Below are 23578 nucleotides of genomic sequence, written 5' to 3'. Positions count from 1 at the left end.
ACTTGCTAGTATTGACCTTGAAGTGCAACCAGAGGTATGCAAAGAATTTACTGGAGTAAGTTGGGTTGGGCCCATCAAGACAGACTCATAGAAAGGGTATGAACTTGGGCTTGTCTTTGATCTAGGGCAATAGAGCCCATGGGAAATTCACATGGGTAACTCTAAAGAGCTGATGGGTGACTTTTTTTTTTTTTTTGATAGTGTCTTGCTCAGTTGCCCTGGTGTCATCATAGCTCAAACTTCAAACCGCCTTGGGCTTGCATGAGGATCAAGCAATCCTCCTGCCTCAGCCTCCTGAGTAGCTGCGACCACAGGTGTGTGCCACTGTGCCTGCCTGGTTTTAAAGAATCGATGTTGGCCTTATCTCCTTTCCCTGGGGCCAGATCTTCTCTGCTCTCCACCTCCTGGAAAAGCTGGGCGTTATAGAGAAGAGATGCCCTTGGCAAAGCTACGGAGGCAGCAGACAGCATGGAACTTGCAGTGCTTTAGAAGAGGTTGGGGGGAGATCTGAAGGCAGGGCATTGGCAGTGGGTGACCCAAGGACCCGCTCTTAAGGTCCTTAGACTCTCAGTAAAGGTGTGTGATCTTCACTATGAGGGCTGGCAACTGAAACGAGGCAGGAGTCAAGGTCCATTGACAAGGTGGCCAGCAGAGCAAATGCCACAGAGAGCTCACGATAAGGACTGAAGACGACCACTGGCTCTGGTCATTAGAAACCAAAGCAGGGATGCCAGTGTGGGTGGCACCAGAGGTGGCAGAACGCAGGCCTTGAGCTGGGGCCTCCCGACCTCCTTTCTACAGTAGTGAACTAAACACGCCGACTGTCGTGAGAATGAGCTGTGTCCAGCTCCCAGGGGAGGGTCCATGTGGGTGCCAGCATGACTGTCCCCTGACACTCGACAGACACACAGCAGCACGAAGGCTACCGTTAGAGGAGGCCATCCTGAGTATGGGTCCTGCACTTCCTGGCAAGTCTAAAATCTTGGCAGTGAAGATAAGTTGAAATCTAGATTTTCTTCACATAAAGGTCGATAGTGCAGGGAAGGCCAAAGATTTGAATGATGCTTTTCTCCCACCGAGTTCTACCTTCTTACTAAAACGGTCCACACTCATGGTGGCTCAGAGGCTCTTGTCCTCAGACCTCCTCAAACCCCCAGCTTTGTGGAAATGAGACTGTCATCGCTGTGTCACAAAATCAAACATCCGCTACAGGAGCACAGTGTAACAGCTCTACTAAACACTTCTTTTCTCTGGTCAATTTGGTCAACATGGTCTGAATTATTGGACCAACAGTCCTGGAATATACTGTCACTTGTTGCATTGCATTGTCCACCTTATGTGGCAAAAATACATCGGTTCCGTTGTGATTTGGTTTGGGTTATTGGAAGTTGGGCTGGTGCTTTTAAAAATGGGATAGATGTTCAGTGGGAGCAAGGGAGCAAGAAATGAAACACAGTTGCGCACGCATGTATGAATAAAGCACAGCACTTTATTCACCGGGCTGTGAGTACAACAGTGGCGCGGGGTGTCGTGGCGGAGGAGCACAGCCAGTGCCGCTGGCGACGGGAGCGTGGAGCGTCAGCGATGCGAAGCACAGCAGCGTGGAACCAGCAGGCCACCTCGTCCTCTGCACACAAGCACGTGGCACTCAGGGCGTGGACACACACCCACTCAATTTCACAGGGAACACGACACAGCTTTCAAAAGGAGTTCTTCTAAATATTTGCTTTCCTATCTCTGAAAGTGGGGGGAGGGCAGGAAGAGCTGTAGGCCTTCCGACATTTGGGAAAAAAACACAAACCCAACTTAAAATGAAAGAGCGGCAAGAGCTTCGTTGCAGAGTCGTCAGCTGCTCACAGAAACCACGCACGTTATTGGACAAGTCTGTACATAAAACCCAAAAAGAACACCAATTTTGTGGACAACGGTTTCCCTTCCATATGGTAAAGGAATATACACATATACAGTCAGTAAGCGGCTCGCATCTTCTGAATGTCAGTGACTACGGGGCTGTCTGCATCCACCTTTGATCAGTGGGTTCAGGAAGTGACTCACGGGAACTCCACTCTTGGGAGAGACATGCTTTTGGGAAGAATTTTATTTAATGCTAACAACCGCCACTCAATTACACTAAGCTTCAGAAATTGTTGGATTTGTTTAATTTTGCTGTGTACATATACATTGTTTAGAAAGTTTCTTTCAGCTTAAACTGACCCCCCTCCCCCTTTCTTTTTGAGTTTGTCATAAATTAAACTTGCCCAAATAAAAACATAGCAATCCATATGCAAAGCATATCTGTCACCATCTCCTGCTGCTTCCTGGGCAGCAAATGGAAAAATAAAGATAGCTTTGTATTTTTTTGAACAAAATACCAAAGTGAAGGTTTCTCTTTCTCCTATCACAATGTGGTTGGGTAATTCTCTTATAGGACATCATCACTATAAGTTGGTATCACTGCAAATCTCAAGCCCTAAATCATCTCTTTTTCTGAATAGAGAGGTTCTTCTACCCAGAAAAAGAGCAGGAAAGAGCAACTTTTAGGGCATACCGACAAAAGAAAGCAATTTTCATCAAAAGAAAGCAATTTTAAAACTCAAATAAAATCAGGAACAGCATAAGACATACAGATTAATTAGCTACCAGAAATACAGAAGAGGTGATTTATAAAAACTGAACTTGCTTCAGAGGACACAGAAAGGTTGATGAGACAGTTTGTTTTCCTTCCACCTGTCTTACATGACAGTCAGAAAAAGGCTCTGTGAGCACACACCCTGGAGTGGTCACCTGTCCCTATGACATGCCAGAGGACACTAACACCAAGTTTGCTTTAAATGGTTTTTAGAAGGACTTATCTAGTCAAAAGTCGTTAATTTGAATTTTTCAAACTTGCAAAAGCATGTATGTTTTATATAATCATCCGAGAAGCAATTCTTAGAAAAAGATGTTTGCTTCAAAGTGTAAAGAAATTCAGTGAAAGTTTTAGAAATATTACCAGCTAGACTTCTCCAGGTTAGAGTTGACTGATATGCGAGTTTGGGATGGAGAGATGAGAGTTGAAAAAAAGAACTGCTCCAGCCTCTGCCTCAGAAGAGGACACGCAGCTTGGAGAAGACAGAATTGAGGGGGGAAGGGGTGGAGATGGGAAGATACGACAGAAAACCACCCTCATTTTTTTTAACCCATTAACTCTAGTTTTTTTCTTTGAGGTTTCAAAGAACAGGCTGCTTATGTTTAGTTATTGAAGAAGTCACATTAAGAACATTTCAAACTAACCCCAAACCAAAATGTAGATGCATAGCTAGCTGTACAAGTTTCCAAATGCTCTTCCTATCTCCTAATAAATCACGCAGGAAGACTACATGATAGCCTGGATTTTTCTGGAAGAATTTTAAAGGAAGCACTGACTTTCATATAGTCATGCAATCAGTATGCGCTTAGAGTCACACGTAAGTCAAATGCTCAAAAATGTAGCCCTTTATATATGCACCAGGGAAGCCTGCCATGTATATAATTCCTTTCCTAGGGTGAACAAACTCCATTAATTTGAGTGTGTGAACAAGCACAATTTTCATGTGTTGTATAGGGCAGGGTTAAAGCAGAGAACATCCGTCTCCTGAACTGTGGCTTGGATAGTATGAGAACAAGCACACTGAGTCCAGTTTAACAAAACCGGTAGAACGTCATAATCCATACATTAGGTTTGGCAATTAGGAGAACCAGATGTCCCATGACCCATCCTTCCAGCTGGAACAATCTGCTGGGGAACAGAGGAGGGGCCCACTCTACACTGTGGTGTTTAACGACCCCTTCCAGGGCAGAGCACTACTCTGCTTGCAGACAAGAGGCCACTGATGTTTCCTGGCAGTGCATTTCTGCACGGTGTAGTTTAAATTAACTAACATAATACTTGATATGGAAAGAAATTTTTTTTCCCTTCAAGTGGATGCAGAAGTGGGTTCAAAAGATACAAGAAAAGCCGGGTTTCATTAGTGGGGCAGATTTAGGGTTCAGTTCTTTAACTATCATTGTAATCTTAGGCCCCTTAACTCCGGGTCTCTGTAACACAAGGGGGGAGGGTGCCTCTTTTTTCAGTCTAATGTCCCCATTCTATGACAGAGCCTGTCCTCTTTATGTAGACCAAGAGATAGCAATTTTTTTAAAAAAAACACCTGATTGTGCCTATGTTTCCCAAATACCTTGATTTTTCTTATACTGGGGTTTGTCCTGCACGATAACTCATTAGCCAGTGTAAAACTTGCGGGGGGGGGGGGGGGCTTTATTATCTCCATAATGGAAAAAAATCTCTCCACCAGCTGAGTGCTCGGCCCCATTTGGCCCCCACTGTTGTTGACTGGGGCAGGGAAACATGGGGAATGCACCATCCTCCCCACCCCCACACTCTGCCAGGGCCAAGCAAGGACGAGGACACCCAGGCTTCGTGCTGAGGCTGCCAGTGCAGGAGAGGACATGACGGGGAAAACACGGAATGGAACAGAGGCAACTCACACACGAAGGGGCACAACTGCAAGCTGCAGTCCGGGTTTCGACCAGGCAGGAGCTGGGCTCATCCGCTCAGGCCACCTTGTCAGAGCCATTTGTTAAACATGTTAGTAGGTCCAACACACACACACACACACACACACACACACATGTATTTGTCAGAGCAGTCCTCACACATTCAGTGCATAGCAGTGAGAGGGCACATTTAGATTCCTTCAGTAAGAGCACAGGAGAATACTACAAAACTAGAGTGTTCACTCCAGCACCCAAGTGTCAGAAGTGTGTCACAAGCCAGAGGTCTGCAATGCGCGTTCAGAAACTATTCTACTTGCTTTTTACCACTGGTGTCAGAGAGACAGCCAGTAATCCTAACACTCGGTGCCAGCAGGAAGAATGTCTGAGCTTTTGTTCTCAGTGGCAAATGGAGGAGAATTCAAATGCTTTCTTCTTTGGCTTTAAAACAGAGTTTAAATTCTGAAGCAGAGACTCAAAGTACGAGAATAGGATTTAACTGTGTGTGGAGGTGGAGAAACTCTCCCTCATCTAACTCACATCAGGAATCACGAGGGGGTTCTATACGCACGTTGGTGACACCCTAGGCTCAAACTGGAATCTAGTGTTGGAGAACATGAGGACGTTGGTGAGCTGCTCTGACCTCCACACCCAGCCTGATCCTAGCTCTGTGGTCTTCAGTCTGATCCTGCGGGGAGCCACATCCGCGCGTGGCTTCTAAGTATCAACACCCTGCCATGAAGGCCGCCATGCTGGGGTATGGTTTGGCCTCACTCTCGATCTCTGAGTCACATGCACTTGAGCAAATGTCCCGCAGAAACTGCAGCACAGTGAGACAAACATTCAAGCAGAAATTAAGAAGTACATGCAGACTCACAAAGCTACCCTGGGTGAGTTACACACACACACACACACACACACTGAAGTCAACAGCGCTAGTCAAGAAGGAACCCTGAAAAGGCCAAATGGAATCCATCTGAGGGAATCTACTTTGGAGTGGCAGAAATTTGAAAGAGAAAAATGTATTTTTCTGTAGCCTATTACTGATACAACCTTAAAAGCAAAATCAGTGAGGGCCTGATCTGATTCAAAGGATGCCAGATAGAGGGCAGAGGACACTGAGCGGAAGAACTTGCATTGGTAGGACACGAACTTTTTTTTTTTTTTTTTTGCCAAAAGTGATACGGCCTTGGCAAAATCACCAACAGCGTGCAACTGGCCAATCAGAAGACAATTTCTGTCTTTCCTTTCTTTGCAAAGGTGGGGCCCAAGACAGCTCTTGCCCCAAGTGGGAAGCAAGAATCAAGCTACCTGAAGCAGAAAGAGGTAAGGGAGGATTCCCTTTCATTCTTTTTCCTTCTCTTTCTCTTTAAACAATTTTGAAAGTAATAGCTAAGCAATTCGCCAACCAGGTCCTAGCAAACAGTAGAGAACAAGGAGCTTGTTAAACAATTATTTTTGCGGAGATTTCAGCTCACTCCAGCAGAGCTGCCCAGTGCCCTGATGGGTTTCCATTCCTGCAGAGCACAGGCAGAGCTGCGCGAGGCCAGCTGGGAAGGGTGAGTGCAAAGTTGCTGCTACCACATGGACATGTCCCTCAGACTCTTCCTTCTCAGCCACAGTGCTGTATAATAAATATATTCATACTTTGGAATTATTACAACTGATCTTTCCCATGAGGCATCCTAAGGGCACTTGCTGGCTTATCCATACAGTCATTGCTATTGTTGGACAATGGTTAAACAAAAGAGGAAAAAAAGTAGCTCCTGTTGTGTACGTAAAGTAATGTAAAAGGTCACATGTGGACACCACTGCAGAGTTCGGGAACATAGGAATTTCTACCCCATTGCTTCTTGGCAAGTGTTACTGTTGGTTGGCCCAATATTGGACTCATGGGTGTTTTAACCAGACTTTCCCTTTTTGGTGTTGCTGAGGGACAGCAGTTTGCAAATTCTCCAATCAAGTTTGGCCTCAATACGACATCCTATTATGCATCACCGCCATCGTCAGTCCTTTTTCTAATTGCCATTTACGTGTGGGACTTAGAAGAGTTTTGCTTTTTTCTTCATGTCGTTGCGTCTCCAGAGAGGTAATCTGTCAAACTCCTGTATGGACATTCCAAAGATTTCCCGAAACACTTCAGGGGATAAATGGCGCTAGGAAGAGAGAAAAGAGCAGTGGTCAGTCTTGACGGTCACGTGGAGCGGACGGCCTTGAGAGTTGCTCTCCAGTTTATAAACAGTCACTGTGAAGGGCAAGGCAGGATGGTGGGGGAGGAGCTCACCTCCATGCTTGTCACCAGGCACTGTCACGTAACTGTGCCCCTTATCTGGTCAGGCTAGGTGAGGAGCCCTTCCCGTCAGATAAAAGAGCTTGCAGAATATTAATGGTTATTATGACAACACCACTGACTAGCGATGGGGCACAGGACAGTGATCTATGATGCTGGAGGTGATGTCACTTCAGGTCCTTGGGATGTTGAGAAGATGCAGGGGGGATGGACCACAGCAACAGGAAGCTAAAGAGAAAGACTCCTGGAGGGGTCCTTTGGGAGCCTGGCACTTCCTCTTGGCTCAGCATCAGGAGGTTGGTGGATGCCTCATCTATGGGGGAGACTTCCCATCTGCCATGGCTCCTAGGAAAGTTCCCCTGTGACATTGGTGGCTTTATTCTCTGTGCCAGCCTGACCTCATATGCAAAGGTACTGCCTTTTGTCAAGAAAAATTAATGATTCTGAGACTGGCAGGCAGAGTTTTTCTTAATTAAAATCATTCGGATGGAAAACTACAAAGATTAGTCTTCCATGTCTAAGGAGGTCTTAGGTACGTGTACCCAGATAACCCTTCAGCAAAGAATGCGGAAACAGCCACAAAAGAAATTTGTCCCGTATAAACCTCTTTCATGAGAGTTCCCTCCCCCAAGCCCAGTGAACTCAACCCAGGCTCAGGGGAAGAAAATGATCTGGTGCTATCTGGAGAGGGATGGAGACACCCACTCTGCATCTCCAGCCATGACTATGGCAACATCGAGTTTCCAAAGAAAATGACTGAAATCAGACAGTGTCTCCTGTGTGGTTGTTCTGGATATTACCAGGCATTTTAATGCTGATCTAAGTGTAAATCTGAATTTCCCTCCAAAGTTATCTCTTAGTTCCATCTATGATATGAGAATTATCTTTTTTATTTTTGTGCTTTCACTGAAGAAATAAAACATTTCTTAGTGGAAAGTTGCGGGGAATGCATAGGGATCTTCAGTTGGGACCCGATTGTTTTGTTTTGTTTTGTTTTGTTTTGTTTACCTCCAGCCTGGTTCTGTCCACGTCTCTTAGGATTTTGTTGCGCCCTCTGTTGGTCACCATGAGCATTTCATATGGAAATATCTGAGAAGGAAAGAAAACACCTCTTCTGTTTTATTAACAAGCAGAATCTGGCTGGGCGCGGTGGCTCACGCCTATATTCCCAGTACTCTGGAAGGTTGAGGCAGGAGAGACCAGCCTAAGCAACAGCGAGACCTCATCTCTACTAAAAATAGAAGAAATTAGCCGGGCATGGTGGTGCGCCTGTAGTCCCAGCTATTTGGGAGGCTGAGGCAGGAAGATCGCTTTAGCCCAGAAGTTTGAGGTTGTAGTCAGATATAATGACACCACTGCACTGCACTCTAACCTGGGTGACAAAGTGAGACTGTGTTTAACAAGCAGAATCCATATAAAATCTAGCAATCCCAAGACACAGCTCCCAAGAGATTATCATGATTACATCTGAGTGATGGGTGTTCTTCCCACAAGAGCAGTGGAAGCTCCCGTTTCCAGGGGACAGAGACAGATTCTGAAACATTCCCAGCTTTCCACTGGCGTCTCACGTAGCACTGTGCCTTCGGAGGGCTTTGTTGAATGTAAGAATACTAATTTACTATGTATTGCGGGTGAAGGTAAAAATTAGAAGAGAATTGAAATTACAGGTATACATGTTGTCTTTGGCATGATGCTGCTATATGGCAGGATGCCTCTGTGCAGCGTTCAGCAACCTTTGGTCCATGGCTGGCTCATGAATCCATGCAGCCAGGTAGGCCCAGAAGCAGTGGCCTGGCAACTGACATACTGACATAAGCACTGCTTATGGTCACCAGGGAGCACAAGCCTTTGGACACCTCTGGAGGTAGAGGGTGTTCTACCTAGAGCTGGGGTGGCCAGCCATCCCGGTTTGCCTGGGACTGAGGAAGTTCCTGGGATGCAAGACTTTCAGAGATGAAGCAGGGAAAGTCCTGCAAAAGTCCATGGTGACCTGGGACATGATGGTCACCTTATCTGGAGTGGTCTGCAGCTGCTCCACTCGGCACTGGATATCCCTTGAAATGCACATGGCGGGGGCCAAGGTAATACCTAGGTCACGGCGGAAGAAATGCTAGTACCTCACTGTGAACACAGAGCACACACCCTGCTGACCTCATGTGGCAAAAACCACGGAATGGCAAGAGCTTTATGCCATGGCTTGCCTCAATCCACCAGCCTGGAGCAAATTTGCCTTTGATATTTCCAGAATTGTGAAAAGACAGAAAATCAAATCTTTTTAGGGCTATCCCACCCCCATATGCCAGGAAAAAGGAGAAGAGCTACACTTGCCTTTGGTTCCAACATGTTGGGCATAGACACTCCTCTGTCCATTCTCATTGCAGGCATGTGGCCATCCGGGAGGGTCTGCAACAGAAACGCCCATTCAAGCAGGAGCACAAACCAGCATGGGGAATGGAGGAGCACGTTGAGGGCTCCCAGACTTCCCTGTTGGATCCCAAATCCTCACCACTGTTTTATAGACATGTCATATTAATTACCATGTACTTTTCAAACTGAGATCCTTACTGAGTAAAAGCAGGAATACTGCTTTTCTGTAATCAAGTTGGAGAAAGATGTTGGCTTAATAGCTATGGACTAACTCCTGAATTTAGGCTCCACATATGAAAGCATGTAATACATTTTAAATGGCCAAGTCTATCATTGTTATTTTCTTATCTTTAATCTTAGTTTTCTTTGTATTTTCCCCCTTTTCTCATTCTCCATCACAGTTTTACAAGATGTAGGTTCCAGTGAGAAAAAGGAAAGCACCAGAGTAAACCGCTCTTTCCTATCAGCCAAGACGTGACTTTCTTTTCATCTGGGAATGGGCGAGAACAGGGAGGACTAGAGTACTGAGAGGCTGTAATTAAAAGAAAAAAACCTATACAAGCAGAGCCCTGATGCAGGGCCATTTCCACCCCAGAGACGACTCTCTAAGGCCAGAGCGAGAGGGTCCCCCCACACCTGGCCTGGCTCATGCAGTGTCCCCAAGGCCTTGGGGACAGCTTGACCCAGGCACCAGGGGTTAGGCACGCCTGCTCTCCATAGCTGCGGAGTAATGACAGATCAACCACAACAAGCATCTTCTCAGCAGACACTGCTGCCCTAGAGCATGCAGTCTGGATTGGAAAATGGCTGTTCTGCCCATAAGGCCAACTCAAGACAAAGTGTTCCATACCTGGTAGTCTGAAAAGGAAAGGAAAAGAAAATATTGTAAGGGAAAGACCCTGGAAAAACATGGAACCATTAACAGAGAGACTATTCTATTGGAATTCCCCAAATATTTCCCCAATGGACCACATCCTCCTGTTGCTCCCAGGCTCTGCGCATGCCACCCCACTGGCCTCCCCGAAGCCAGGAAATGCCCGTTCCAGTTTTAGTTGTCAGTCAAAACACCCTTTTCTCCTGGAAGCTTTTCCCAGCAACCTAAAGGTGCCGCTTCCTTCTCTCTGTATCTGTCACGGCATTCATCACACAGACACAGAGCTCCTCTCTCTCCACTACATTTTTTTTTTTTTTAGGAGACTGGGTCTCACTCTGTCACCCAGGCTGGAGTGCAGTGGCATGATCATAACTCACTGCAACCTTGAACTCTTGGGACTCGAGCAATCCTCCTGCCTTAGTCTCCCAAGCAGCTAGGATTATAGATGTGAGCCACTGCTCCCTGCTAATTATTTTTATGTTTTGTAGAGATGGGGTCTCACTGTGTTGCCCAGGTTGGTCTTGCACATCTGGCCTCCAGCGATCCTCCCACCTTGGCCTCTCAAAGTGCTGGAATGACAGACATGAGCCACCATGCTTGGCCTATGCCATATGCATTTTGAGGGTGCGGCCATGTCTTGCTTATTGTTATACCTCCAGGTATCTAAGGGAGCGCTCAGCACATACTAAGAACAGTGAATGCTTACAAACTCGCTTCTTACGGTTTTATTGCATTAGAGATCCTCTGACATTATTTTAGTAATTCTCTATTGGCTCACAGAAGGTAGATGCCCTCCTACTTTAAGGCTGTAATACAGCGTGAACACAGCCAAACACCATGATTATGCATCTCTCATGCACCACAGCCAGTCGGCCTGGCCATGGGAGCCTCACCTCGCACTCCCCCGCTGACGTCACCATAGCTGTTATACTGAGCAAAGTCTGTAGACACAGGCTGAAAGGAGGAAAAACACATTATTAGGAAATTTCTGCAGTGATCATTTTGGAGTCAGGTGAGAAGGAAGAAAGGATTTCCAAAATCCTAAGAATTCTTCCCAAGCTAAATTCCTGAACCCTCATTATTTTTCTTTCCTACTGCTATGAAATCTCCTTGTCTTTTGTAGAATATCTAATGCCACTGCCCAGCAGCATCTTGTTAAGCAAATATCTATGGCTGATAAATAAAAATACATTTCCCTGCTTAGCTACATAATTACGTTTGTTTTGTGGGAAGGATGGTTGCAACAAACTTTCCTCTTTCTACAGTAGAGAGAATGGCTCAAGTAATTACTTTTTGCTTTAAAACTATTTGCCATAAAATTACTTAATCCAGTTTTCCTATAAATTTACACAGGCCATTCTTTCATCTAAAGTCAATTTCTCCTTCTCCCCATAGAAATATTTAATTTTGCATGTAACTCAAAGTGATTTAACAGGAAATCAGAGATGACAATTTTTATCATATTCCCACACAGACATCAAGAATCAGATATATTCAGACAGCACGTCAGTATAGGTTGAGTAGCCCTTATCCAAAATGCTTGGGGCTAGAAGTGTTTGGGATTTTGGAGTTTTAATTTTTGGATTTTGGAACACTGGCATATACATAATGAAATATCTTGGGGGATCCAAGCCTAAACTTATAAATTCATTTGTATGTCATAGACATCTTATACACATAAGCCTGAAGGTAATTTTATACAGTATTTTAAATAACTTTGTGCATGAAACAAAGTTTTTATTTTGTTATCCTTTGTGGACGTGCTTATGTGGGGGAATCTGGGCATGCGCAACTGAAGGGGCTGGGAGGGTCTTTCCCCACTGGGGACACTGAATAAGCTGTGTGTTGTGCACTCGAGTTTTGAGTGTGACCTCTCTGTCGCAAGTTTCAGATTTTGGAGCATTTTGGAATTCAGATTTTTGAATTAGGGATGCTCAACCTGTACTTCTAGCAGGACTGAGGAAGGAATAAACACAGAAATAATTAACTGAGGAGAAGTCTTACCCGGTGAAGCCCATTTCTTCCATAGCCAGGGAGAGATGAGGTTTTAGATGATGGAATATGTGAAGCTGAATGAAAAAAAGGTAAGAAAGCAATTGTCAGGTAACCAGAAGTTCAGTTCTTTAATGAAAATGGCAGTGTATCATCTACCTTTGCAGAATAGATGGTTTAGAAAAAGGAATTCAAATCACATTAGGCTCAAGTGTTCATGAAATGCCAGAATATTTGGGGGATGCAGGGAACGGGTGGGCAGGGATATCACTGGGGGAAGAGGGGGTGGGGTGGGGGAAGAAGTACGGACAGTATATGGGGCTGAAGCCAGCTGTGCTCCCCACAACTCTGCCATGCAGCTAAGTGTGCGGCATGCTTTATCTCTTTGATCCCTCAATATAACCCTAAGAACGCTATGATTATTTGCATTTTACAGAAGAAGAAATAGGGGCTAAGAGAAGTTAATATCCTGCCAAGGGTCACCCAGCTCATAAACAGCTGAGCAGGGAGTTGAACCCAGGGATATCTGGGTAGGTTAGCCCATGCCCCAGTGGATACCGTAGCAGTAACTGACCTGGAAGACAACCATGTAAGTTATCAAGATGTACTGGCCAACCCCAGTTGGACTCCAGGGAGGCCTGGTATTGGGTCTCCCATCTGTCAGTGGAATGGAAACCTCCATTGGCTGCTGGGCTTTGGAGGGAGCAGACCCGGGCTTGTGTGTGTGTGTGTGTGTACACATATATATATGTATATATATACACATACACACACATATATATATATTTATGGAGACGAGGTCTGACTATGTTGCCCAGGCAGGACTCAAACTCCTGGGCTCATAAGATCCTGGTCTTCTGAATAGCTAGGACTACAGGTGCACACTCCTGTGCCCAGCTATTCTTATAGAACATAATATCATAATTAGAAGGAACTTCAAAGATTAATAAACCACCAAATCCAAGATCAATGCCAGTGAGGCATCCATGAGAGGTGGTAGGGATTCTGTTTAAGAGTATGGGCTCTGATGTTACAATACTTTGATTTCTAAATCCTAGATTTCCTAGTTATTAGCAATGGGACATTAGTTATATTACCTAAACTTCCTGTACCTGTCTCTCCATCTATAAGATGGAGATGAAAATGCTACTGCTGCTAATAACAAAAACATCTACTTCTCTGGCATGCTGTGAAGATTAAATGAGACAATGTTTAGCAGAAGTGCCTGTATATAGTAAACATTAACTACATTCTTTAAAGGAACCCTTAAGAGAGAAAATTATGCTCTGGTTCAGAACATGGGAGAAGAAATCTTGTGGGTTAAGAGAGGATTGGCTTATGACAAATAAAACCAGGGGAAAATACACCGATTGACTATTTCAGCCCAGTATACAAGAAATCTCCTCCTAAGGTGTCAAAACAACACTGCTAGTCCTCACCTACTGTATTGAATATGTTACTGTAAAATCACAATGTTCAGAAATGTCACGTTCACGTTCTCTATAGGATTTCCTTTGAGACGAGTGTTCTAGAAGACAGACCTAGCACATGGGGATTGGCCCCCTCATGGTTCTTGAGACCCTCCAAGGGCTCCCCCATTTCCAGAAGAAAGGAAACACATTTCTGGAAGAACCATAGCAAGCTTATAAGCTAAAGTGACCTGAAGTGGGTTTCCTACACTTCCTTTCCCACAGAACATTCTGTAGGTTCCATGATCAACGGTCCTGCCTCTCTTGCAAGTCCAGGCAGGCTCCTTGCAGGCAGGTGGCTCTAGGCTTGGGGAATGTGGGGGCGGGATGCTGCTCACCTGAGTGGATGGGAGAATCATAGCGACTGGCTGACAGCAATGACCTTTCCCGGTTCTCCATCTCTTCTTTCAGTATCAACTGTCCCAGGCCAGAGTTAAGCTATTCATAGAAAAAAAGGAAAAATGAGAGCAAAGACTGCAATTACTTTCATGGAACTGCAGTTCCTTTTTAGAAGATCCTGCGGAAGTCCCTGGCTCTGGACGGCCTGCATGCATGTGGTCCCAGAGCCTGGTGGTTCCTCCAGAGGTTGGTCAGGTTTTGGACCCTAAACCCCTCTTAGCCTTTTCAATGTTGAAGCTCCACTTCCCCAAGCTGGGCTCTGTGTCAGAAGAATGTTTTCCTTCCTTTGCCCTCCCCCCAAAAGTGCCAGCAGGTGATCTCAGGAGGCATGTGCACTTGTGTGCGAGGATTTTTGATGTGAGAATGGGAGATCAGGGATGGCATCCTTTAAAAAGAAATTGCATTAATTTGTTTAAAAACAAGAAAGAATAATAACACATGCTCATGGAACAGATTTTAGAAAATCTAAAAGGAAAGAAGAGTAACCCATAATCCACCACTCAGACATAACACCATTTACATTTTGATTTGTATCCATCTAGTATCTTTCTACACACATATAAAACTAGGATCAAACTATAAATGCAACTTTGTATCCTCTCCTCCCAGATAACTAATATCATGTGCATCTCCCATATCTTTGGAAAATATCCTTTCAAGGGATTCATCAGCCCTTTATCGGTGGGAGAGTTTATAGTTGGCTGTCCTTCTGGGATGCTGCCCGCCCTTGCTACAGGCAGGAAGGTATGAAGAGGGCCTCTGGGTGGCAGTCTCTTTCATCCCTTTTCTCCTGGTCCAGATATGCATACAAGGTCCTACACATCCCAGGGAAAGACTTGGAGAGCTGGAGAGCCGCTCAATCCCAAGGGAATTGCTTCAGCAGAGGCTGCACGAGGGAAGGAAGGTGTTATACCACCTGGGTGTGCACCACCTTGTTCTGCTCTTGCTCCAGCACCCTTTCGACACACCCCAGTCTCACTCTCCTCAAATAAAAGCCCAAACATTCTATTGGTCTCTGACCCCCAGCCTCAATGTCATTTCTTCTAGAGCCCAGCAGAGTATTCTAGTTACTAGACACCTGACCTGTCTTTCGGGCTGGGACCACCCCTTGCTTGTCTTGGTGGCTTTTATGCAGCAGTCATTTGAAAAATATAGATCTTATGGAATTGGAATTGAAGACAGCAGCGAGGTAGTTTAAGGACAAACCTTCATTAATTGCTCTTCTTGAAGCTGCCGGCGTCTCAGAAGTTCCTCATCATCTTCCTCTCTGCCACTAGATCTGCGTCTCGTGTCAGTTCCTAATTCCACAGCAAAGACAACTTCTCACATCAGCCCCACGACAAGGGAATCTTAACGGACTAGTCCAGCTGTGTTCAATTTGTTAGGCTGGCAAGGTCAGCAGCCGTCTTTAACAGTTTCAAGTGAACAACACAAGGGGGAAAACGCCCACCACCAATTCAGCATGACTGGCTGATTTCTCGAGAAAACGGGCCCTGCGTGACAAGCCAGTTCAATGTGTGAAGTTAAGCATGAATTCTGGCCCCCCAACAAGTAGCCTGCTCAAATACAACTGGGGTTGCCACTGCAACTGAGTCCACGTCACCCCACTAACCACTGATCAGAGCTCATTGCAGTCAATGGTAAAGGGCATATCCAGCTGTCATTTTCATGTCCCTGAGGCCAAATGTCAAATAGAGAGGAATCCAAATTTATCTACCTAGCAACAAATAGGTAAGATTGTCACTCTCGTAACAAGTTTAAAAATCTTGTAGTTTTCTCTTTTTCTGAATATTTGGACTTTTTGTAATACTATTACTCTCTGACTTCTATCGTTAGTAAATTCATTTAAAAGCAGGCTTTTTATATGTTTCTTTCAAGGGATGGGTCCATAATGTTTCCTTTTCCTCATCCTTTGAACAATGATTACAGAAGAGTTGTATACAAGTAGGTGAATCAAAAGCATTAACAAAAAGTGCTAAAAAGTTACTTCGGAACAATATAGCACATCATGTACGATATTTAAGCTTCCTGGAAAAGGGGAGACAGGGAATGGAAAGGAGGGATCTGTTGGAATGGTTGGAAGATTAAGATAATTACTGTTTTTCCTAAATGGCTTGGATTAATGTGGCTGTGGGAGGAAACAGGAAAGTTTGCTAATCTAATCAAAACAAACTTTAACTAATGATCTTAATTTTCATCCTTGTGACTAATGGACCAGAAATGTTCCTCATTTTGCAACCCAAAGGACCTTTAAACTATTTGATGATAATAATTTCCACAACAAAAACTTATGCTCCCTCTCCCCAAAGCGGCTTTAAAGTCTCCACCAAGCAACATAACTGAACTAGGAACATCAAGGTTCTCAAAAACTTCCTGAAGGGCATGGACTGGGAGAGAAAAGCTGATGATTGATTCTTAGTTCTTAAAATTCTTAAATGTCAATGTGGATTTTTTTCTCTTTAGTTTATATAAAAACTAATGGACAAGTTTTCAGGGACTAGATGCATCTCATCAACCTAATGCATAGAATACTTGTGAACGATGAACTGAGGAGGCAGATTTTTCTTTGACTATTTCTATAAATACTGACTGCTTTAAAATCCACTTACATCGCTTGTAAAAGTTATTCTGAATATAACTCGATGAAAAATAGCACAATGAAGAAGATTAGGAAATTTTGGAAAATTGAAGGCCTTTTAGGTTGTCAACGGAAATATGATAAGATCATCATATCTTTGTAAAGTTGACTTGATAAATTTACAGTATTAGCTTCTGGGTTTGCCAATACCTCTTTTTAGGCCGAGTGATTTCACTACTGACAAAACAGTAAAGACACACACATAATTTGAAAGCATAAAGCAAAGAATGAAACAGCTCAAATGTGACATTTTAGCACAGAACTGATGGAAATGATAATGTAAAATCACATAACTTCACGCAAGTAATATTTCAGAACATCCACTACTCTGTAATAGCCCTTTTTTAGTAATGGAGAATGTGATTTCATAAGAAAAGTGAAAGTGCTAAGAGAATTGTAACTACAACCCAGAAATAGTCTAAAACAAATTTAACTGAAAGAAGTCACGCTTCTGCAGACATTCTGTAAATTCACCCACTAGACTCTAATTATATGGAACGATGTTCTTGCCATAAGGCTTTGACTCAAAAACAATGTTCACAAGATTTACTGATTTTGTAGTAATAACTCTGAGAGTTTCTGCAAACCATCAGTTTTAGACCAGTTCTGGATCTCAACGGGTTTGGTTAGAGCAAGGCTCTGGTGGATGTGTTTTATAATTTTTAAGCATTTTGCACACAAATTAATACCGTATTAGTTCTTTTCACTATTCTACCTCTTGGTCATAGTTTTCTCAAACATCTTCACATTCTTGCACCTTTTAAGCATTTCATTTTGAGCTCTCCTAGCAGTCTGTCCATTTGGCTTAGCTGCGATGGTTGCATACCTACGGCAGCTGCATACCTACGGCGGCAAGTGAGGGGGGACCAGGCCAGTGGTCCGTCTCAATCTTTGGTGTCTCGCTGGGGTCTGGAGCCTGGGCTGCTGGGAACTTGGAAAACTTGATGATATCTTCTGAAGACTTGCTCTGGGCTGCCAAGGCAGCTGCATCTAGGTGGGATCAGGAGTTGCTTAGCTATCAGTCTGCAAGGCAGCGGTGGTACAACCCCACCTACAGCTTTTTTTGTTCTCTGGCAAAAGTTTCACTTCCAGAAAGTTCTGTTTATCATCGTTATCAATTGCCCCCAATCATTCAGAGGTGCCTATTGACAACTCAGTTTCCTTACTTTACATCAGACGAGATCGGGCACATTCAGGGTGGTATGGCCGGAGACGCCTTACTTTATATCAGAAGCAAAGCTTTATTCTACATCTGTTCTACATCTAAAAATCCTTATTCTAGAGCAGTGCTGTCTAGTACTAGCTATTTAAATTAAAATAAATAAAATTATTTAATTTTATTTAATAAATAAAATATAAAACAAAAAATTAATAAAATTAAAATTCAGTTCCTCCATTGCACTAGCCATATGTCTTTCTTTTTGAAGAGATAACATCTCCCTGTGCTGCCCAGGCTGAACTTGAATTCCTGGGCTCAACTGATCCTCCCACCTCAGTCTCCCGAGTAGCTGGGATGACAGGTGTGTGCACCATGTCTGGCTCCACTAGCTGTATTTCAAGGGCTCAGTCATATGTGATTATTGGCTACGGTATTGGACAACGCAGATATAGAACATTTCCATCATCATAGAAGGCTCCATTGGACAATGTTCTCCTAATTAGTAATTTGAAGTTAAAGAGCTAAGTTAAAAACATACTGTTGTCATTTGACTGTAGTTGTTAATCGTTAGAGGGTTGGCTGGCTTTATATCTTTGGGCAAGGAGCCATGAATATATTGGGCCAGTTCACCTTAATCCATATATATTATACTATATATGTGTCCTAGAATCCTAGGAGAAATGGAAATGGGGAAATCCACTTTTAGCTTGCAGAAATTTAGCATATTTGTCATACCCACTCATTGTTTTTTTCAAGGGTCTGTGACACAAGTGAGTCATCCAACTTTAAAACAGCAAAAGCCAAACTAGCAGCAACAAACCAGGTTAAAGGTCAGTCCCCGATTCTGGCTAATTTTGCACACTGGCCTGGGATGTTACTAAACATTTCAAAATATATTTATATTAAATAATGCTTTAAATAAAAAAAAAAGTTTCCCCCTGGGTTCACGTACTTTAAAATCTGTAAATAACCATTTGAATCTTTAGCTCCAATTACTCCATTTTTCTAGTAACCTCTGGGTCTCAATTTGCTTAAATGACTTAGCCAAGGTCACGCAATTATAAGGGGTAAAGTCTTGGCCAGGTGTGCAACAGTGTTTCTCTGAGTCTCTAACCTCATGAGAAAAAAATTTCAGCTTGGAAAACACTACATATTAAATCCTCTTCTTCCAGATGGACAAAATATGTTAGCATACGAAAGACTGAGAAGCTCTGCATTAGCAAAAAAAGTGTGACTTCAGTTAACAATCTATCTAGCCTTTCCCAAATGCATCAGGGGACAGACAGCAGCTTGGGGCATTAACATCTCTTTCTTTGGCATGGAATAGCTGTTTGCAGAATATCCTTTGGAAAGTGCTGCTCTGGCTTGGCTATTCTTAATTAATTACAACAGACTGAAGTCAAGACTTCAGTCAAAATAAATATCATGAAAAGAAGTCAATTAATCCCTTCCAAATAAATAATCTAACAGTATTCAATCTCCTTAAATCCTCCTTGATTATTTGCATTCAGAGAGGCAGGGCCTAAAGATTTTAGTATTTCTAGAAGTCTCTAAACTGATAAATCAAACTCTGGGAATCTTATTCTTAAATTAACAAAAAAAGCATGACTTCAAACAGTACTTACGCATTAGAATTGGTGAAGTCAGTAGTTAAACATTCACATGTTAATGAGTGTGTGGGAAGACATTAAACCATAAAAAGCAAAAACAAAAACAATGTTAACAAACTTAAAAAGCAAGCACAATGGTGTAACACCTTAAAAAAAAGATGAGAAAAAAAATCATAGCTCTAGAACCATTATCATATATATTTTTTCTTTTTCTCCTTAGTATTTTGGCCTAAAAATTTTTTCCTTGTGCATTTTCAACTTTATTTGCTTTTAATGTCATCCTAATTCTTAAGGACTCATTCATGTCTACTGGATTCTGAAGGCAGTCTTCAAATTTCCAGGCGTAATTTGTGTATCATTTTCTGAAATCACCTGAAGACCAGTTTTGGCTTTCTATCTATTCGCAAAGATTTATGGCAGATAAATATATAGGGACTTAATAAAGGTGGAGGAAAATGTGAATTACATAAAGTTATGTGGTTTCCTGGGTTAAAAAAAAAATCTGTATTCCCAGAAAACAATTATAAATCCATTTTCATGATTCTTAGTATGTAGGAATTTCAGAGACAAACTGACCTAACTGGTTTTTACAGATGGGAAAACTGAGACTCAGATGTCCATGACATCACAGAGCCATTTAGGTAGAAAGTGGGACCAGAGCCACAATCTCCATATCGGCTTGTGCCCTGTCTACCCTGAAATGCAGACGACTTCAGGCCCTGTAAGAAAACGAGGACCTAAACAGCCAAGTCGATTTAGGCTCGGTCAAATCAATTTTCCTAGGTGGCTGTCTGTCACTAGTTTTAATTAGTCAAACTAATTGTAAGCTCAGCAAAATTATTTTAGAGATTGATTAAATTATCTGATGGCCAAAAAAAAAAAAAAAAAAAAACCAAAAGAAAAAGAAAAGTGTCTTATCAGGAGTTTGCGAGTCTGTTGTGTGACTAGTACTTTCCCTTCTCTAGGAATGGCATGATACATGGTTTGATGGCATCAGAAATGAGCTGGAAGCTTCCTAATCAAGCTAAGTGTTCCCCATTCAAGAAAATCAATTTCACAGTATTTGCATCTTAGCAAACCAGAAAGACATGATATGCTGGACACCCAGTTTGATTCTCAGAAGCAGCAGCAGGTAAGCCTTTCAGAGGGCAGCAGAGAGAAGTTCAGCTGACTCTGCTATTTAAAGCTACGCAGAGGAAAGCAGGTTTTACCATGCTGTTTGTAGATGGGTGGTTTTCGGTAAATGTTGATCCCTTGATCTGTGGAAATGAAAAAGCAAAGGTGTGTGATTATGGGAACCAGTTCAGTGATGGGAAAAACAGATCAACCAAGGGGCAAACCAAACGGAAGACTCTTGAACAAAAATAACCCAGGTTAACTTTTGTATTACAAAGATTGAGTTTACTGGAAGAAAAGATTACAGAAATGAGTGGCTTACTATAGACAAGTGATATGGAAGCCTTTGTAATACATCTTAGGCTATACAGAGATGTAATTAATTCATGAGCCATTTATTTCAAATACACACTTCACTGAAAGTAGGATTAAAACAAGAAGAAATGCAGGCAGTGGAGGTGCTCTAATGGTGAGGAAGACATGACCAGTTTGGGGAAAATCCCCAAATTGCTACTGTCTAGAAATTGAGCCCCCAGTAGATACCAGTGGCTCAATTTACTTTTCAACTAATGAGTGGAACAGTGGAAAGCAATGTTGAAAATTAAGATTATTATTTTTTAAACATATAAATACTTTTTATGTGCAAGGTTAGCCTGGTGTGTGGATGGGATGTTCCACAAAACCCTAATTTGTATAAGCTAAATTAAAAAAAAAAAAAAGAAAGAAAAAGAAAAGAGAGCTAAATACTGTTCATATATTTATATAGGATTCCATTTGATTATGCTACAATTTCACTTTAACTACAAATACTTGGAAAATTTCAAAAGGTTTCTGCTTCCCCAGAATCTTGGGCACTGTATCTTGGTGGGGCATTCTTCGTGTGAAAAATCCCAAATATAGAATGCTGATTACCAAGATTCAATGAAACTTTTAAAAAAGGGCAGTCCCAGCTTAGTGGTATAAATCTCATCAAACTTCCTTCTGTTTTATTGGGTAAATTTAGAGTGCAAAAGATAAAATGATTATAGGTTCCAAATATGTATACTTATACTAACATAATAGGTAATTTATTAAACTATTTTCAGTTGCTAAAAGAAGCAAAACAATGTACTCTGATAGAAAAATAATATCATGACCTCTGATGGCCAATACTGCTTCTATAAATTGAGCTGATGCTAAACATTAAGATATTGATGGGTTCCGATTTTTCCAGTTTCTGACGGTAAATTACTACTTGTACTGTGACAGCAAATGCTTGTTGACTACTTGAGCAAAGCTTGCAGCACCAAGCCTAAATTGCAAGATATCTTCATGGGCTGTGGAGGTAGCTCCTCAGTTATACGCTGCACAAAGGCCACTCAATTCACCCAATTTTACACCTCTCTTAAAAAAAAAAAAAAAAGGTAATGAAAAGAATCTCCATATTGGAGACAAACAGGAAATTTAACACTATTCTCAGGTGACACTGTGGTTTCAGTCTTTAGGATGCGAAGATAACTGGACTGCCATTGTGACAATTAGTCAATGACACCAAACCACAGAGGAGGTATCTTAGAAGGCACTGTTTGACAGAGAGGTAAAATTAAAATTTTAATAAAAAACAAAACAACTGAACCCCTCTCCTAGAACCTCTGCCCCCCACCCTCTTCAAAAACGATGCGAGAAAACGTAAACCTTCAATATACTCCTGGCATTTCACAAACAAAAACTTTGGAAAGGCCCCCTAGGTCCGATCCTGCAATTTAGGGTTTGTCAACCGTGTGCATCCCAATGGAGAGCATGAAAGATGAGACAGACGAGGTTACAAGGCTACATTCTACACTGTGACAGGACACCGAGACACAGACCGTGTCAGCTCCTACCTGGAACATGGAAATGTTTAGGGGCCTGAGCGTAAGTTGGAGTTAGAGGGCGGCTGTCTGGCCGGTAAGGGAGAGGGGAGTTCCTGCCGCTGGACGGCTCATTGCCTCCAATGAGAAGAATGGAGAAAACAAAATGAGAGAGGGAAGGGAAACAAAGAAAACAAAGCAAGCGTAATAAAAATTCAAAACAACAGACTGGAAAGGAGGCTCATCAAAAAGGAGAGGCAAAAGAAACAAACTCAATCCATCAACTTGGCTTGCGAAGGTGATACCAGGTTTAGTTTTGCGTAAGAGAGAGGTGAGTTCAGGTGGAGCTGGGTTAGAAGCAGCTGGCGGTAGGTGTGTCATTCCCACGCATGCGGTGAAGGCCGGGGGCTATGGAGAGGACACCAGGAGGGATGGAAAGCCCCTCGCTCGTGATTCGGGATCAGCTGTCAGATGGTCAAATCCCAAGCATGTAAAGGGGTATGATATGCAAACCCAACACAGTCACTCCCAGGCATGATGGCAGAGGCTGGCAATCACAACTGATCCGAAGGCTAAGTCTGGGAACCTGCGCGGTCACCCAGTCCTTCCCCTTAGGAATACAAAGTGCGTTCACTGTAGCGTATGTTTCTATTTTCCTCACTTTGAAATATATCCTGTAGAGGCAAACCCCTTCTGTGAGGTACTCTGGGGCCATTTATACCTCTCCCCACCTTTCTCTTCAAAGATGAGGCTCCACACAGGCTAATGATTCAATTACTAAAACATTTACTGAACACCTACTACGGCAGGGCACTGAGCTCCCACTGAGGACAGATAGATGAATGAGATATAGTTCCTGCCCTCAAGGGGCTCAGAGTTTACCTAAGGAGACAGACTCAAGATGAATATATGTAATACCATGTAACTGCTTACTCAGAGGTATAAGAAAAATGCTATGAGACACAGATAAAGGTGCCATCAATTCTTCAAGAAAGCTACAGAGAGAAGATGTTGTTAGATTGAGCTGGGAATCAAAAATTAAGCTCTCCAGGTGGGTGGGTGGGCAGAGTGGAAAGGCCCATATTCCAGAGGGCTGGAACATCATGAAAAAGGAGGACGTGGAAGGGCTTGGTGTGTGGGAACAGGCCTGGCCATCATGGCTGGCCATCATGGTGCTCTTGGAGGAGAGAAGAGGGACGAGTTGAAGAGGAGAGCTGGGGCTTGGCTGCAAAAGCCTTAAGTGCCACCATAGCCACCAATGCTCTGTCCTGACCAGGAGGACAGCAGGGATGAACTGATACTTGCATAAAATTGGAAAGAGAT

At 43.0% G+C, this 23578-nt stretch overlaps 1 protein-coding gene across 27 annotated transcripts in view; it reads right to left on the bottom strand.

The window, feature by feature from the left end:
- Window positions 1-1469: 1469 nt before the first annotated feature.
- The window catches only part of ABLIM1 (actin binding LIM protein 1), a 284900-nt gene continuing 262791 nt past the window's right edge, over window positions 1470-23578 (bottom strand). For 10 of the 27 annotated variants that reach the window (XM_045568902.1, XM_045568910.1, XM_045568899.1 and 7 more), the window contains 11 exons: window positions 22289-22393; window positions 20522-20569; window positions 17385-17531; window positions 15110-15201; window positions 13843-13942; window positions 12048-12112; window positions 10937-10997; window positions 10020-10027; window positions 9131-9205; window positions 7811-7891; window positions 1470-6668 (listed from right to left, as the gene is read on the bottom strand). In XM_045568902.1, the coding sequence (XP_045424858.1) occupies window positions 6555-6668; window positions 7811-7891; window positions 9131-9205; window positions 10020-10027; window positions 10937-10997; window positions 12048-12112; window positions 13843-13942; window positions 15110-15201; window positions 17385-17531; window positions 20522-20569; window positions 22289-22393 (896 nt within the window). In that variant the 3' untranslated portion in view covers window positions 1470-6554. The remainder of the gene's footprint in view (window positions 6669-7810; window positions 7892-9130; window positions 9206-10019; window positions 10028-10936; window positions 10998-12047; window positions 12113-13842; window positions 13943-15109; window positions 15202-17384; window positions 17532-20521; window positions 20570-22288; window positions 22394-23578) is intronic. The other 17 variants (XM_045568900.1, XM_045568904.1, XM_045568911.1 and 14 more) reach the window with 5 other exon arrangements.

Source organism: Lemur catta, chromosome 14 (genome assembly GCF_020740605.2).
Source record: "Lemur catta isolate mLemCat1 chromosome 14, mLemCat1.pri, whole genome shotgun sequence".
NCBI lineage: Eukaryota > Metazoa > Chordata > Mammalia > Primates > Lemuridae > Lemur > Lemur catta.
Note: the sequence above shows the minus strand (reverse complement) of the source record. Positions and strands in the feature narration are given on the sequence as shown.